This window comes from Panthera onca, chromosome C1 (assembly GCF_046562875.1).
Source record: "Panthera onca isolate mPanOnc1 chromosome C1, mPanOnc1 haplotype 2, whole genome shotgun sequence".
Taxonomy (NCBI): Eukaryota; Metazoa; Chordata; class Mammalia; order Carnivora; family Felidae; genus Panthera; species Panthera onca.
The window spans coordinates 9,728,059-9,742,351 of NC_138346.1; the positions used below are offsets into that span (position 1 = coordinate 9,728,059).

General features: G+C 41.2%; 1 protein-coding gene across 18 annotated transcripts in view; it reads left to right on the forward strand.

The window, feature by feature from the left end:
• TRIP12 (thyroid hormone receptor interactor 12) overlaps window positions 1–14,293 on the forward strand; it is a 138,709-nt gene that overhangs the window by 70,205 nt on the left and 54,211 nt on the right. For all 18 annotated transcript variants that reach the window (XM_060624038.3, XM_060624034.3, XM_060624040.3 and 15 more), the window contains 4 exons: window positions 581–686; window positions 3,959–4,095; window positions 9,917–10,000; window positions 11,095–11,190. In XM_060624038.3, coding sequence (XP_060480021.1) covers window positions 581–686; window positions 3,959–4,095; window positions 9,917–10,000; window positions 11,095–11,190 — 423 coding nt within the window. The remainder of the gene's footprint in view (window positions 1–580; window positions 687–3,958; window positions 4,096–9,916; window positions 10,001–11,094; window positions 11,191–14,293) is intronic.

Below are 14,293 nucleotides of genomic sequence, written 5' to 3' on the forward strand. Positions count from 1 at the left end.
AGTTATCTGTATATTGGACATCCTAATAGCCTTCAGCTCCAGTGTATATTCCTTGTGGATGGGGTGGTGTAAAGAAAAGAAAGCGTTTTGTGCTCTCGTAGTCTTAATTGACGAACTTTATATAAACTAGGTGAAATGGGACAGTTTAAAGGCCATGTAATAAAGTGCTAATGAATGCGAATGAAATTTAGGCAATTTTTTCAATTTAGTAAAAACCTGAAATACATAGTAAATGCGAAAAAGAAAATCTCTTGGCTTAGTTAGCGGAGCAGTACAGCTGTGATCAGAACATTTAAGGGGATAGGATGAGAGGAGAAGTACTGTCACTCGTGGGGTGGCATAGCTTGAGTCAAGGTTGGGCTTACGTGAGAAGCTTCTATCCTGACCAGGAGTGCGGCGTGTCCCATATTGGCTTTGCCAGTATGAGTCAGGTAAGTAAAGGCCAACTGGGAAGGGACCCTGGTAGAGTGCTACAAAGGCCACGGAAGATGCTGCGGTCTTCTGACCTGAAGAGTTTTGTACTTTTTAATTTACGATAACTTTTAAAAACAAAAACTGATCTTGCGTTTCACACGTATAGGTTTAAGAAAATCTACCAAGAAGCGCAGTGAATCCCCACCTGCTGAGCTCCCCAGTTTGAGGCGGAGCACACGCCAAAAGACCACGGGCTCCTGTGCTAGTGCCAGGTAACACATGGGGTTTTCCCGGTTTATGATCAGTTCATTGTCTTCTGTTCCACTCTGATCAAAATCTTTCCTTTTACAAGTTTTCAGAGATTATTGAAATTTCACTTGACATTTATTTGTCCTATGTAAATGAATTCTTCCCCAGTGTTTATAGGTTTTTGCTAAGCTTTATTCATGCTAGTTTAAAAAACTTTTTTTAGGGGCACCTGGGTGGCTCAGTCGGTTAAGTGGCCGACTTCGGCTCAGGTCATGATCTCGTGCTCCGTGAGTTCGAGCCCTGCGTCGGGCTCTGTGCTGACAGCTCAGAGCCTGGGGCCTGTTTCAGATTCTGTGTCTCCCTCTCTCTGATCCTCCCCCATTCATGCTCTGTCTCTCTCTCTCTCAAAAATAAATAAACGTTTAAAAAAAAAAATTAAAAAAAAAAAACACACTTTTTTTAATGTTTATTTTTGAGAGACAGACCGAGTGTGAACGGGGGAGGGGCAGAGAGAGAGGGAAACACAGAATCTGAAGCAGGCTGCAGGCTCTGCACTGTCCGCACAGAGCCTGATGTGGGGCTCGAACCCATGAGCCCCGCGAGATCAAGACCTGAGCCAAACTCAGGCGCATAATCAACTGAGCCACCCAGGCGCCCCTCATGCTATTTTTTGACAACACTCTTAACCATCTGTCTTGTCTTCTGTTGCTACAACATTTTCACAGAGTTATTGCCAGTAGCTGGACTTGAGGCTGTTTTCAGAGTTCCAGTCGGCCAATAAATCTCTAATGAGCATCTTTATGCAGATTTGGGTTATTTTGTAAAGGTAGCTAAATTTCCCGGTAGTGTGATTAATGGATCAGAAGGGATGCCTGTTTTAATGGCTGTACCATTGCCTACTTAGTTTCTGAAAATGTGGGCACCACTGGAGTTGAATCGATCGGGGGGGGGGGGAGAGAGATGCTTCACTTTCACGTGTAGGACGACACCTACCCCTGGAGGCCGGATGTAGGTTCTGCGTGTGTGCTTTTCAGGACTCCAGTCCCTGTTTCCCTCAGTTGCTGGATGGGATCTCATTTTCAGGAAATCCACTACCTTTGTGTGTGACACGGTGCGTTTTGTCACATGCTTTTGTTAACTGATTGAGAATCTGAAGTTAAAGTTAAAAAAAATTTCTTTTCTTACAGTTGCCTCACATTTTGGGGCGTGGTCAGTTGCTCAGATGCCCTTGCAAAGCTAATTATTCACTCTTTTATATGTAGTTTGTTCTTTCTACGAAGTGTGTCACGAAACACTGGTGGGGCAGAGGGTTTGAGTGTCCTTTTCCCCTGCTCTCCCTCAGGTGAGCTAAAAGGGCTTAGCTCTTGTTTCCGCTCTAAGGTAAGAGACATTGACTGCTCTCAGTGCCAGGTCCAGTGGTGACGTAAGGAAACAGTGAAACTTGTTATAGGTCAGAAGAAGAGGACTTGTGCCACTTTAACTCTGTTTTTCCCCTTATTTTCTGGTTCTATCTGGATTATTTAATGTACTGGTTAAAATCTGTGGAGTTAGTGTACCTGTTGGCTTTTGAGATTTCTTGGCCATAGTTTTCCAAGAACTCTTTTGAGAAAATGTCTCAGTTCCTCAAAGGGTTTGTCTTATTTTGGGCTAGATTTTGAATCCAGTTTTTACCCAGAGTTTATCATCTGAGAGGTAAACTGAATTCGCTGTGGTTGAAAATTAATTTTAGGTTGATGTGAAGTCAGGTAATCTAAGGGTCCCATCTTTGCTGCCTTCTGTTCATGACCGCTTTCTTAGAGCATGTCACGTTCCTTACAGTTTACGTGCTTATGCTCTATACAAGCAAGCTAGCCACCTGCCTGGAGAGCTCTTCATCTCGAATTTTTTCTAAATTAGTTGAGATGCCTCTTGAATTTAGTGCTTTCATAGCCTGCTACGGGTGTGTCTTCATCTCTGTAGACCAGTGACTCTTTGAGGGCAGCCACCCAAGTGTTCAGCATGGCGTGTGTTATGGGGTTGGTGCAAATTGAAATGTTAAATAGATGGATTAATTTGAATCCCACTAAGTGGTAGCTTGGTAAATTGGGTTTGCAGTGAGCTGTTTCCGTGGAAGAGAAGATTGGCTAAGCAAATTCCTGTGTAGGGGGGATTACAGACTCTTCTAGCACTGTCTGGAGATTCAGAGCCTTCATTTCCATGTCACTTATGCCTGCTGCCTTCTTCTTGTTCTTTACTAGCCAGCATCCAATTCCACTGCAGATTGGCTTTGGTCTCAAACATTTCCTTAGTGTCTTTCTTCATTTCCTAAGGTACTTTGGAGGCTACATATTTAAACAGTACCAAGTTGTAATAACCTGGGGAAATCTTTTGTTTTTACCTAATTTGCTTACTGATTTCTCTTTTAAAATAGAAAAAATTGTCATCAGTAAAATGTTACTTGCTTTATGAGAGATGATTGATTGATGTTCTGATGCATATTACACTGTTACTTAATCCGAAACCAGTGTCTTCCTCAGTGTCATCTGTATGTATTTATAAATATTAATCCTTCCTTCCTTCCTTCCTTCCTTCCTTCCTTCCTTCCTTCCTTCGAACATTTATTCATTTTTGAGAGAGGCAGAGAGAGAGGGAGACACAGAATCGGAAGCGGGCTCCAGGCTCTGAGCTGTCAGCACAGGGCCTGATGCGGGGCTCGAACTCGCTGACCACGAGATCATGACCTGAGCTGAAGTCGGACGCTTAACTGACTGAACCACCCAGGCGCCCCTTTAATCCTTTATTTTAAAAGATGGAACTCTTGCTCATTATTGGGATAGTTATTTTTTGTTGATGATTAAAGTTGTCTGGAACTTAGTGATGGGAATCCCTACCCCTCCCCTCCCCCCGCCCCCAGCCCCGACCTTTTTGTCTTCCACTTTCCTTCCCCCTCATTGTCAATTGTAAAGTCTGCATATTGATCCACTATTTAGCCTGGAAGTAGGGATCTATTTCAAATGGTTGAATTCTCTCAGCAGGAGTCACTTTTCCATTTGGTTGAAGTGTTTAAAAATCATTTTTGTCTGTAAAGATGACCACAGCTCATAGCGACACAAAAGCGTGTATTGTGAATGCGACGTAACTTGGAAGAATTTTAAATATACAAAGTCTTGGTTGTTACCCATAGTGATTTTCTGCAACAATTTTTATGTAAAAAGAAGAAACTGGCTTTGTGCTCCATGCATTGGAGCTTTGTGCTGTGTGGACATTGCTCCTGGTCACTGGTAGTGCCGCCTGTGATGGCATCTTTCTGTTGCAGTCGGCGGGGCTCTGGCCTGGGCAAACGAGGAGCAGCTGAAGCTCGTCGACAGGAGAAAATGGCAGACCCTGAAAGCAACCAGGAGACAGTAAATTCTTCAGCTGCGCGGACGGACGAAACGCCCCAGGGAGCCGCAGGTAGGTTGGCACTTCTAGCCCCGAGATGCGTTTATGCGTCTTACAGATTTATTTAGAGAGCAACTGCTTTGTAGGCGTACCAAATATAATGCAAGAGAGGGGACAGAAATATACTCGATGTTAACATCAAATAAGCTTTTGGTTCTCTTTGGCTTTCCTTGATAGGTTTGGGTTTTTTTGATTAGTCGGATTCATTTGTTTTTTGGTTTGTTCGTTTGTTTTTGTTTTAATTCTTTTCCAAATCCAAGTTTGTGATGATTACATTCAAAAGGCTTTTAGGTAAGATAAGTCACTCTCTGTTGAAGATTCTACACTGTCCATGCGGACGTACAATAGTTGCCCATTGTTTGTGTGAAAATTTGAGTTTATGATCAGAATATAAGGATGTGGCTTAAATTGCTTCTTCGTATATGTGTACATTTTGATGTAGAATATGTTGTAGCCTCTAAAAAGTAAGAAGTATTCAGTTTGGAAGGAACTTGAAGAACGCTATTTATGTTTTTATGGGCTTATTTTTATTCTTCTTGATATCTCAGCACAACAGAAATTAGGCTGCCCCCCACCCCTTTCAGCTTTAAATATGTATTGATCACCAGTACGAATAGGAGACTAATAATTCAGAGGTTGATTGTGGATGGCAGTTGTAAAATGTAGCTTGTTGTGAGCATTTTTCACTAACGTTAAGTACAGATGGGAAAATGTCGCAGTCTATCATTATGAACTTGGGTATGATGAGTCCCTTATGTCCGAATGATACACATGGGCTTAGGTTTAGGTATGGACTGACTTTAACAGAGCACTTCCACTTACTGTAACGTTAGTATATGTGCTAGTTCTCTCTCATCCCTGTGGTGGAGCCTGTGTCCTAGTTTGCCAGGAAGCTTCGGGTTTGCCTGCAGCTATTCATGGTTTGTGCTTTTTGTCTCCGCTCTCTGTCCACCTTAACATTTTGGCCACTGTCTTTCTTGCTTTTGTATGATAAACGGAACCGTGAACTTGAAGCACTTCTGGTAGGAGGGGACTAGTTTTTCTGAAAGTTTAAATTTGAGGGAAAGTCCAGTCCATTGTAGTACAACTCGTTGCAACTCTTCATGCCACACGGGCTGTGCTTCCCAATGTCTTAATGTTTATTTCGCATCTGCATATGGAAGCGGGGCAGTTCCCGTGCGGACAACACAAATGGCGCTGCTGAGCGTGGTGTTAAAGTGGACTCGTTACAGGAATTACCGTAGCCAGCATTTATAAAGTTGTAGGCTGCTGCAGACAGGGCATTGAGAGCTCCATGTATATTCTCTTTTAATATTCAAAACAGTATGCCGAGGTGTGAGTGCTGTTACCCTAATTTTGGAAACGAGGAAAAACTGAGACACGTGATAGTTAAGCTTGCCTGGAGGTGTGGGGCTCCCAAATCCAGGTTTTCAAAAATAAGGGCGCATTTATAAAGGCTGTATCATTCTGCTTCCCCCATAGTCACGAGAGTTTGTTTAATCCGTACGGATATAATTGGAGGCCAGAGTGAGGAGGTGGTGTGTAAAACTTTGATCCCTGGCATGTATACCTAAGAGGATAAAACCTTCAAGGGATTAGGTGGGTACGACTGCCCCCCGAAGGCTTGCGTTCATTGTCGTTCTTACTTGCAATCACAGTGTGATCTAGGTCTTTTCCAAGTTTCTGTAAAAGATGCATGTGGCACGTTGACTGGTGTTTGAGCAGCACTAGTTAATTTTATTTTGGAAGCAGGATGCCTTATGGATCCTGCAGGAATACTTTCTCTGCCAGCTCACTACAGTAGTGCTGCGGAAAGAGGCAGATTCCTTATTAGCTTTAAGTCTTCAGTGCAATGTGCTTTAGTTTCTCAGTATGCAAAATTGGAATTCAAAGAAAAATAAAACCCTCTAAGTTAGCGTGGAATGTAAATCCATGGTGGTAACGTAGAGCATCTTTCGCGAAGCATCCGTTATCAGGAAGCTCTTAGACAGTTGGTAGGAGACGCCGTTTATTGGAAACATTTATTTTGAAATAATGTTTTTACTCATTTAAGGAGATTGGTTTAATCTCTTCAGTGTTTTTGGTGTGGTTTTTTATCCCCAGTGTTACTTATTTATAGAGATCCCATCTTCCTGATCTCTTTTAATGAAATCAGTAAAATAAACTTACTTCTTTTTACATGTGTAGTAAGAAAACGTTGCTTCATCGTGGGCAAACTTGTTCATATCACCCTGACTTTGCCAGTGTTGTTGACTCTTAAGAACATTTGTTGACAACAGTGTGCCTGCTCGGTCACCTTGAAACATAATGTTCTATGGAGCACAACTTCTTGGCTCTTTGTGGAAGAGATGCCAGCTCTTGGAGGTGAAAGTTAAGTGTTCTCCATGCTTGCCCACGAGTTGGGGGGTCTCGTTTTTGACTTTATCAGGACTGTGTACCTTTTCATAGTGCTGGTGAAGTCTTGCAGATACTAGAGACACCACAGTGAGAAATATTCTTCCTTACACCTGCAAAGCAATCAGATGGCAAGGAAAAATAGCCCGTGTCCTGGCACCTGATTTTGCATTGTGAATCTTAATTTCACAAGAAATAAACAGGGTCATTTTGTAAAAAGAAAGCAACCCAGTTTTTTAAGTTTTTATCTTCCTAATTTTGTTTAGAATCACTAAAAGTTAGATTGCTTCCGTATCACCTGATACCAGGGCCTATAATAAGGCAGAATTACATTACTGACAGTGACTGTTTTGGTTCTCCTCAAAAGTTTTCATTACGCTCCAAAAAAACATCTTCCCGTTGCTTCTTGTACTTAGGTATCTGGTGAACCCTTGGAGGTTCCTGTCCAGTAAACTTGAACTCTGTCAGCTTTCTAATATTTTATCACTTCTTTCTGCATAAGAGGCTTTATCAGTTAAAGTGTAAAAACATGGGGTTCTGGGATAAATTTCTTGTGTTCTAATTTAAGCAATATTTTTTCCATTGTTTTCATTCAGCTGTGTGTTAGAAGCTGTCTTTCGAGGTCCTGTGAAGATGGGAGAGATAAGAGTAGATGGGGGAGGTAACTGGTGTAAACATCAGCAGAAAAAGATGGACACCTCTTACAGTCTGGCATCACATTTTCTCTGCTTGATGGTCTTGTTTTTATATCTGTATCAGGAGAGATCTTGTGCATGTTGCCCAAGGAGGTGTGACGCCTCGACTAAAGAACTTTGTCATTGACTGTTGGTTGATGACACTTCCTTACCTGCATGACTTTACAGACCCGCTACTCACAGACTGGTTATCTAGCTTTGGGATTCTCACAGGGCACTTTAGTACTCTAACGCTTGATACTTGCCTTCAGTGGGCTGGCGAAGGATCTTTTTTCCTTTGGGTTCAGTGACTGATTTCTGTTAAAACAGGCCCTCCACTTCCATGAAAAATCAGAATATCCTTGCCTCTTCTTATGGTGACCCTCTAATACAGAAACTAAAAAAACCAGCATTACCTTCCCAAGTGAATTTTTGGGTTTTTTTTTCCTTAAAGGTGTGGTACCAGAATGTACATTAAAAAAATCTACCTCATGGGGCGCCTGGGTGGCTCAGTCGGTTAAGCGTCCGACTTTGGCTCAGGTCACGATCTCGCGGTCCGTGAGTTCGAGCCCTGCGTCGGGCTCTGTGCTGACCGCTCAGAGCCTGGAGCCTGTTTCCGATTCTGTGTCTCCCTCTCTCTCTGACCCTCCCCCGTTCATGCTCTGTCTCTCTCTGTCTCAAAAATAAACGTTAAAAAAAAAAATTAAAAAAATCTACCTCATTTGTCAAAGCTTTTTGTTTGCTCTCCACATACTTGGAAAAGTTTAAAAGCAAGCATAAGAGTCACTGTAACAGATGAAGTCATAATTGGGACCTCACTAACAGTACTTGTTGGGGCGCCTGGGTGGCTCAGTCAGTTAAGCATCCCGATTTCGGCTCAGGTCATGATCTCACAGTTTGTGAGTTCGAGCCCCACACCAGGCTCTGTATTGACAGCTCAGAGCCCGGAGCGTGCTTCAGATTCTGTCTCCTTCTCTCTGCTCCTCTTCTGCTTGTACTCTGTCTCTGTCTCTGTCTCTGTCTCTCTCTCTCTCTCTCTCTCTCAAAAATAAAGAAACCTTTAAAAAAATCAAAAAAATATAATAGTATTTGTTAACAAGATTTCTGTTGAATACGAAGAAGCAGCTGTACTGGAATAAAAAAATCAGCACTGCAGAGTATATTCAGGGGGGCAATAGAATGCAGTACTTGAGAACAGCCTATGAAGAGTCAGACCACTTGTGCTCGTATCTGTGCTCCATCGTTAGCTGTCTGACCTCGGGCAAGTGCACTCCAAGTTACAAGGCCTTAGTTTGCTCACGTGTGAAAAAGCTCACGATACCTGCTTGTATGGTTGTGAGGAAACAGACACAGCCTGCGTATGGTGAGCGTTTTATACATGTCATGTGTAGGTGGCATTAGAGAGTGTAGCCACTCTTCTTTCTTCATCCAAAGTATGCATTTTGTCAAGCTCTGATACGCTTTTATATTAGCATTTCTGGGTCGCCTGTAACTATAAACCATGGGGTTGCTAACCTTTCATGTGAAGGGCCAGACAGTTGATATTTTAGGCTTTATATCAGCTCTGTTGGAACTACCCAGCTCTGTGGTTGTAGACTGAAAGCAGACACAGGCAACTTGTTAAAGAATGAGTTTGGCTGTGTTTCAATAAAATTTTATTGACGGAATGATGTGCTGGATCGAATTTGGCCCGTGGGCCGCAGTTTGCGAACTCTTGTTCTTAAATCACCCATTTTTTGATGAATTTTCTAAAAATCCCAGTGAAATCATAGAAAATACTTAATGAGGTGTGAAGAAAACTACTAAGAAAATACACAGTTGGTGGCTGGTATGTTAGCATCTTTTCAGAAAAGCTCTGTAAATTCACATGTCATCTCTGTGCTTCTTTTAACAGTCAGCAACACTGTTTTGGGCTGACCTGTCGTCATCTGGCAAGTGTGCAGGGCTTAGGGTATTGTGGATAATGCGGTCATAACATGGGTTAATTGTGTAGAAAAACTGCTTAAAGACTCAGCGGACATGGAGAGGAGGAACAGAACAACCGCTGGTTTTACAGGACTGTAGTGTTTCATCAGGGCAGGTTCGTAACAGACTCCACCTCTCTGCTTAGACCGAATCATTGTTCAGGTTAGCTTTTTGGGGAGTAGAATCCTTCTAAGTCTGAGCTCTTGTTTTTCTGCACTTGTTGTGACATCCTAGCTGTCCTCTCTTTTGTACTTCAGTGCTGGGCTGTTCGTTAATGTGTATCTTCAGTATTTGGTCCTGGAAATAAGCGTGTAATCTGCACATCCTTAAAACATGGAAGGGATTGTGTCGAGGCTGCAGTCCAGAAATAAGTTAGACCGAAGAAGACACTCATCTACACGGAACATGTCCCCCCAAATGTCAGTTTTGCTTTCTGTTCTGTTTGTGACTAATTGCCCAGCCGTTAAATGCCACAGTGGTTTTGGCAGTATGAACTTCGTGGACTTTTGGTAGGCGAGTTCAGGACAAGGCGTGAGGAATCTGTCAAAGCCGTGTATGAATGAGATGTAAAGGTTGTAGTTTTATGCTTCTTGAACACTGGATACTTGAGCCATCTTGTTCATAAAAGCTACAGGATGAAATCTAGAAGAACAGTTGAGTGTGCAGTGGGCAGACACATTTAATTGCCATGATTCACTATAGTCCGTAAAACTCTTTTTCTTTTTTTAAGATAAACCAGGCATAATAAGTGTGAATATTCCTCTCCTAACCCTCACCTTCTTTTTTCCCTCCCTTTGAAGCTTCTAGTTCTGTTGCAGGGGCTGTGGGCATGACCACCTCTGGGGAGAGTGAATCCGATGATTCCGAGATGGGACGATTACAAGGTAAAGACGGTTAATGAGCTTATAAGAAACAAGAAGCCATTACCAGATGCCGCCTGTTACTTCTGTGCTTTGTTGAAATTAATTCAGATAAGCTCATTTAAACATAATCTAGCAATGCCTATACTTCCCCCGCCCCCCCCCCCCAAAAAAAAAAGCTGCTTATTTAGTGATGATTTGGATTTGGAAGATGATCTGTCTCACTCTTTAGTTTTATTGTTTAAACAAAATCTTATATGTTTATTTTTTATGTTTTTAAATTGTTCTTTATTATGTTTGCTTGTGTAGCTGGTAATAAACTAAGAAAGATCTTGAAAAGGGGATAGTTGAGTATATTGCTGCATGGTGCCTGATAACATAATACATCCAGTGGGGTGCTTTTTGTGTTCTTTTGTGTTCTTGGTCAGCATTTAAAAATGAATGCGAAGTGTATACATAAACACCAGGTATTTTAATGTTGTGCTTTTGAAGAAGCAACCTTATATTATGTATACACTCTTTACAGGTGGATGGGTATGTATTTTTATTGTCTTCAGATAGTTGGTTTATATGCTAGATCCCCAGTGTGAGGCTGATAAGAAGCATTATTTATAAATCACTTTGAGATCGCTTTTAAGTTCCTAAAGTAACTTTTACACCAGTCTCTTTTTGACTAGAGGTCTTGTGAGCCCATTTTTTCTCTTTACGGACATTATAAAAATAATTTTTCATGTTTTTAGAGGATCTCATGACCAGTGTTTGATTGGTAGATAATATTACAGGGAAAACAACACAAGGGTACTTAGCCTATAATTTCGTCAAAATAAATATGTACTCTGGGTTTTTCTTGGATCATTTGAGACAGTCCCCTCTGGCACTAATATTTAGTACCTCCATAAAACCTTAAGATGCCGTGGAGCGGCACATGGGTGTTGTAACTTATATATTAATATTTAAGAATGATCTTGAAAGTTGAAGGTAGTTTCTCTTAAAGTTAGAAATGGGAAGTAACATTGTCTAAATCAGTTATGAGAGATGAATCCGTTGCTTGAAATTTTTAGGTAAGATCAACTGCGTTCATAATTCAATTATTCCTCCCGCCTTTCTTTTTTCTTTAGCTTTGTTAGAGGCCAGGGGTCTTCCCCCTCATCTGTTTGGCCCTCTTGGTCCTCGGATGTCACAGCTTTTCCATAGAACAATTGGAAGCGGAGCTAGTAAGTGAATACTTTTGAATTTGCCCTCCCCCTCCAAAACCTTCAATAAATAGTTGAGTGCTGTTTTTACTGTTTCTGTATTGATGTAAAGAGGCTTTCATGTAAGGAGCTTTTCACGAATATTAACCTGTTTTTAAAAATAGGGTTTGTGCGCATTCTTGCCTTTAAATACATCAACTCGAAGTTCTTCTGTACTTTGATTTTTTTGTCAGAGAGACACACGCACACACAAGTGTGAGCAGGGGAGGGGCAGAGAGAGGGGGATACAGAATCAGAAGCAGGCTCCAGGCTCTGAGCTGTCAGCACAGAGCCCGACGTGGGGCTTGAACCCACAAACCGTGAGATCGTGACCTGAGCTGATGTTGGACGCTTAACTGACTGAGCCACCCAGGCGCCACTTGTACTTTTATTTTTGATTACTGAATTGGAATCATTAGAAAACCATCCAGAGTTTATGGCAAGATTGGATCTTTGTTTAACTCTAGGATAGTAAAGAATCTCAAATGATTGCATTGATTATATTATAGCATCTGATTGCATGATTTGCATACGTTTGAATCTTGAATTTTTTTGTGGCATAATAAAATTTAATCCATGAGACAGTCAGTCGTAGAGCTGAGCCTTAGAGAAAAGATTTCTCAGCAGAATTACGAGTCGCTCGACTCATTTAATCAAATTAACATATTATAATCCAGAGATCTTGTCATATATGGTAGACAAAACAGTGACTCTTGAAGTGGCAGTTTGTAACAAGAATAACTTTTGCATAATTACAAATCCAGTTAAATTCTTTTGGTATAGCATACTATCTTTAGCTTTCTTAAACAAAATTTGCATTTAAGCATTTTTTAATAACTCCATTGATAATGTTTTCCATAGAATCAGCAGGCTATTTTTAGACTTGTCTTGATTAACTTTAAAATTTCTGAAGTGTTAACTGAAACCTATTAACTCTGACCTTACTAATATGTGCTCATAGAATTTTCCATCAAGTATTCTAAGGTATTTTTTGTTTTGTTTTTTAAACATGATGCACTGTGCGGACATATGCTCACATGTGTGTATTTATACTTAAGTCCTTTTCAAGTTTCTGGCCTTAGCACTTGACAGGAAATTTAAGAAGCAGCTGGTATTTTGGTTTGGTGTGGTTTTGCTTTTGCTGCCCTGACACTCAGCTCTCAGATAATGTGCCCTTTTGCAAAGTTCTCACGAACTTCTGAGTGAGGATTTTGATTTAGTGTCATTTATTAGGTACTGGGATTGTCCTGAATCATAAACAGGATAATATACAGAGTTTTTCCCATATGGAGCTTCCATACTAGAGGGTGACCCTGACAGTGAGGAAGACAGCTGTCCTATAGAAAAATTTCAGATAGCATCAGTGCAGTGAAGGAAAACAGAACAAAACAAGGATGTAAGTCGGCTGGTGAGAGGATATCAGTAGGCTGGTTAGAGAAACCTTCTCCGAGGCAGGGTGAGTTTGTGGATCCTTAAGTGAGGAAGCCAGCCCCACAGGGGTCTGAGGGGAGATGAAGTGCGCCACCAGAGGTGGGAATTAGCTTGGCATGTTGGAGACATAGCAGGAGGGGCCTGCGGAACGAGTTAAGCTGTAAAAGATGAAATCTCTGAGGGGTAGATACTTGATAGGTCAGGTAGGGCTTGGCAGGCCTTGGGCCAGTGTGGGGTTTAACCCAGTACGTGTACTTAGGAACCACTGAAGGCCTTAGGAAAGGGGAAGGACATATTTATTACAGAAATGATCGAATATACCCCAAAGTTGAGGGTATAGTAGTAGACTAACCTCCATGAACCGTGAACCCGTCAACAATTACCAGCCCACAGCAACTGTTGTTTCAGTTACATCCTCAACCTTTCTCTCAAATCCTTTTTCAGGCAGTCCTAGGCACCATTTCATTTGCATGTCATTGAATTTGTAACTATAAGGACAAAAGTTTTTAGACAGTGTTGTGGTCCTGTGAAGAGGAATCCTTACTTTTATTAAATGCCTGTTTAGAGTGCAAATGCTCTAGGCCTCTCAGAAATCCAGTTAACATTTTTGTTTGAATCAAGACCAAAATGTGATCTGTACATTGCCATCAGTTAGTGTGTTTAAGTTCTTCTTCTTCGTCTTCTTTTTTCTCTTGAGAGAAATTTGATTCATTTATTTTGCCACTTCATTTATTTCTTAGAGAAGGCTAGGAAGAAAACATGTTGCAGGTCTGCCTGAGAGTATTAACAGTAAAGTATCTCAAACCCATATTAAGGGTTGACCATTGCATATGAAATTAATGTGGGCCATAGATTAGAACCAGAGTAGAAAGAAGTGTTGTCCCCCCAGGCCTGTGACCCAGCTTCAGCACTGCCTACTCCACAGCCAGTCTTTGTCTTTACCCTTTCCCACATTGTTTGAAATGAATCCCAGACATTATATTACCTATAAACATTTTATCATGTAGCTCAAGGTAATGCCCCTTAAAACACACATACACACCCCCAGATTATCGTTATCATACCCCAAAAATTAAACTAGTGATTCCTTTAATAATTACTATCTGATGGGTGTCAAGTTTCCATCTGTTGAATATCATCAGTGTGTTTCTCTATAAACTGGCAGTTGGATCCAGAGGATTTTTCAGATTCAAGTTTGATTCTTTCTTTAGTCCCTTGGTGGGGAAAGACTGCTGAAGTGGTAGTGGGTTCTAATACGAGGAGGTACCTTAAAGTCTGATTGTCTCTTCTGCCATCAAAACTCAGTATCTAGATGACAGGGAGTATAAAATGATGGTACCTCACATCTGATGACCAGACTTCATTTATTAGAAGTAAAAGAGGTGATTTTTAAGTAGAAATCTATTAAGAGTATCTCCCTTCTATTCTGCTACACAGGAGAGTAACAGGAAAAATGGTTTTCTCGCCTTTATTTACCAGTTTGGAAAGTAGTTGGTTTTTGCTTCCTCCACAAAGTGCCATTGTGGTTTTAAATATCACTGTCAAGTGCAGACATGTTTTTAGGCATTTCTGTGATTTTTACTGATTAAATTGTCATATTGGGCAATGGCGTCTTTTTTAGGTTGGCTTCTGAATCTTTTTGATTTGATCCCAG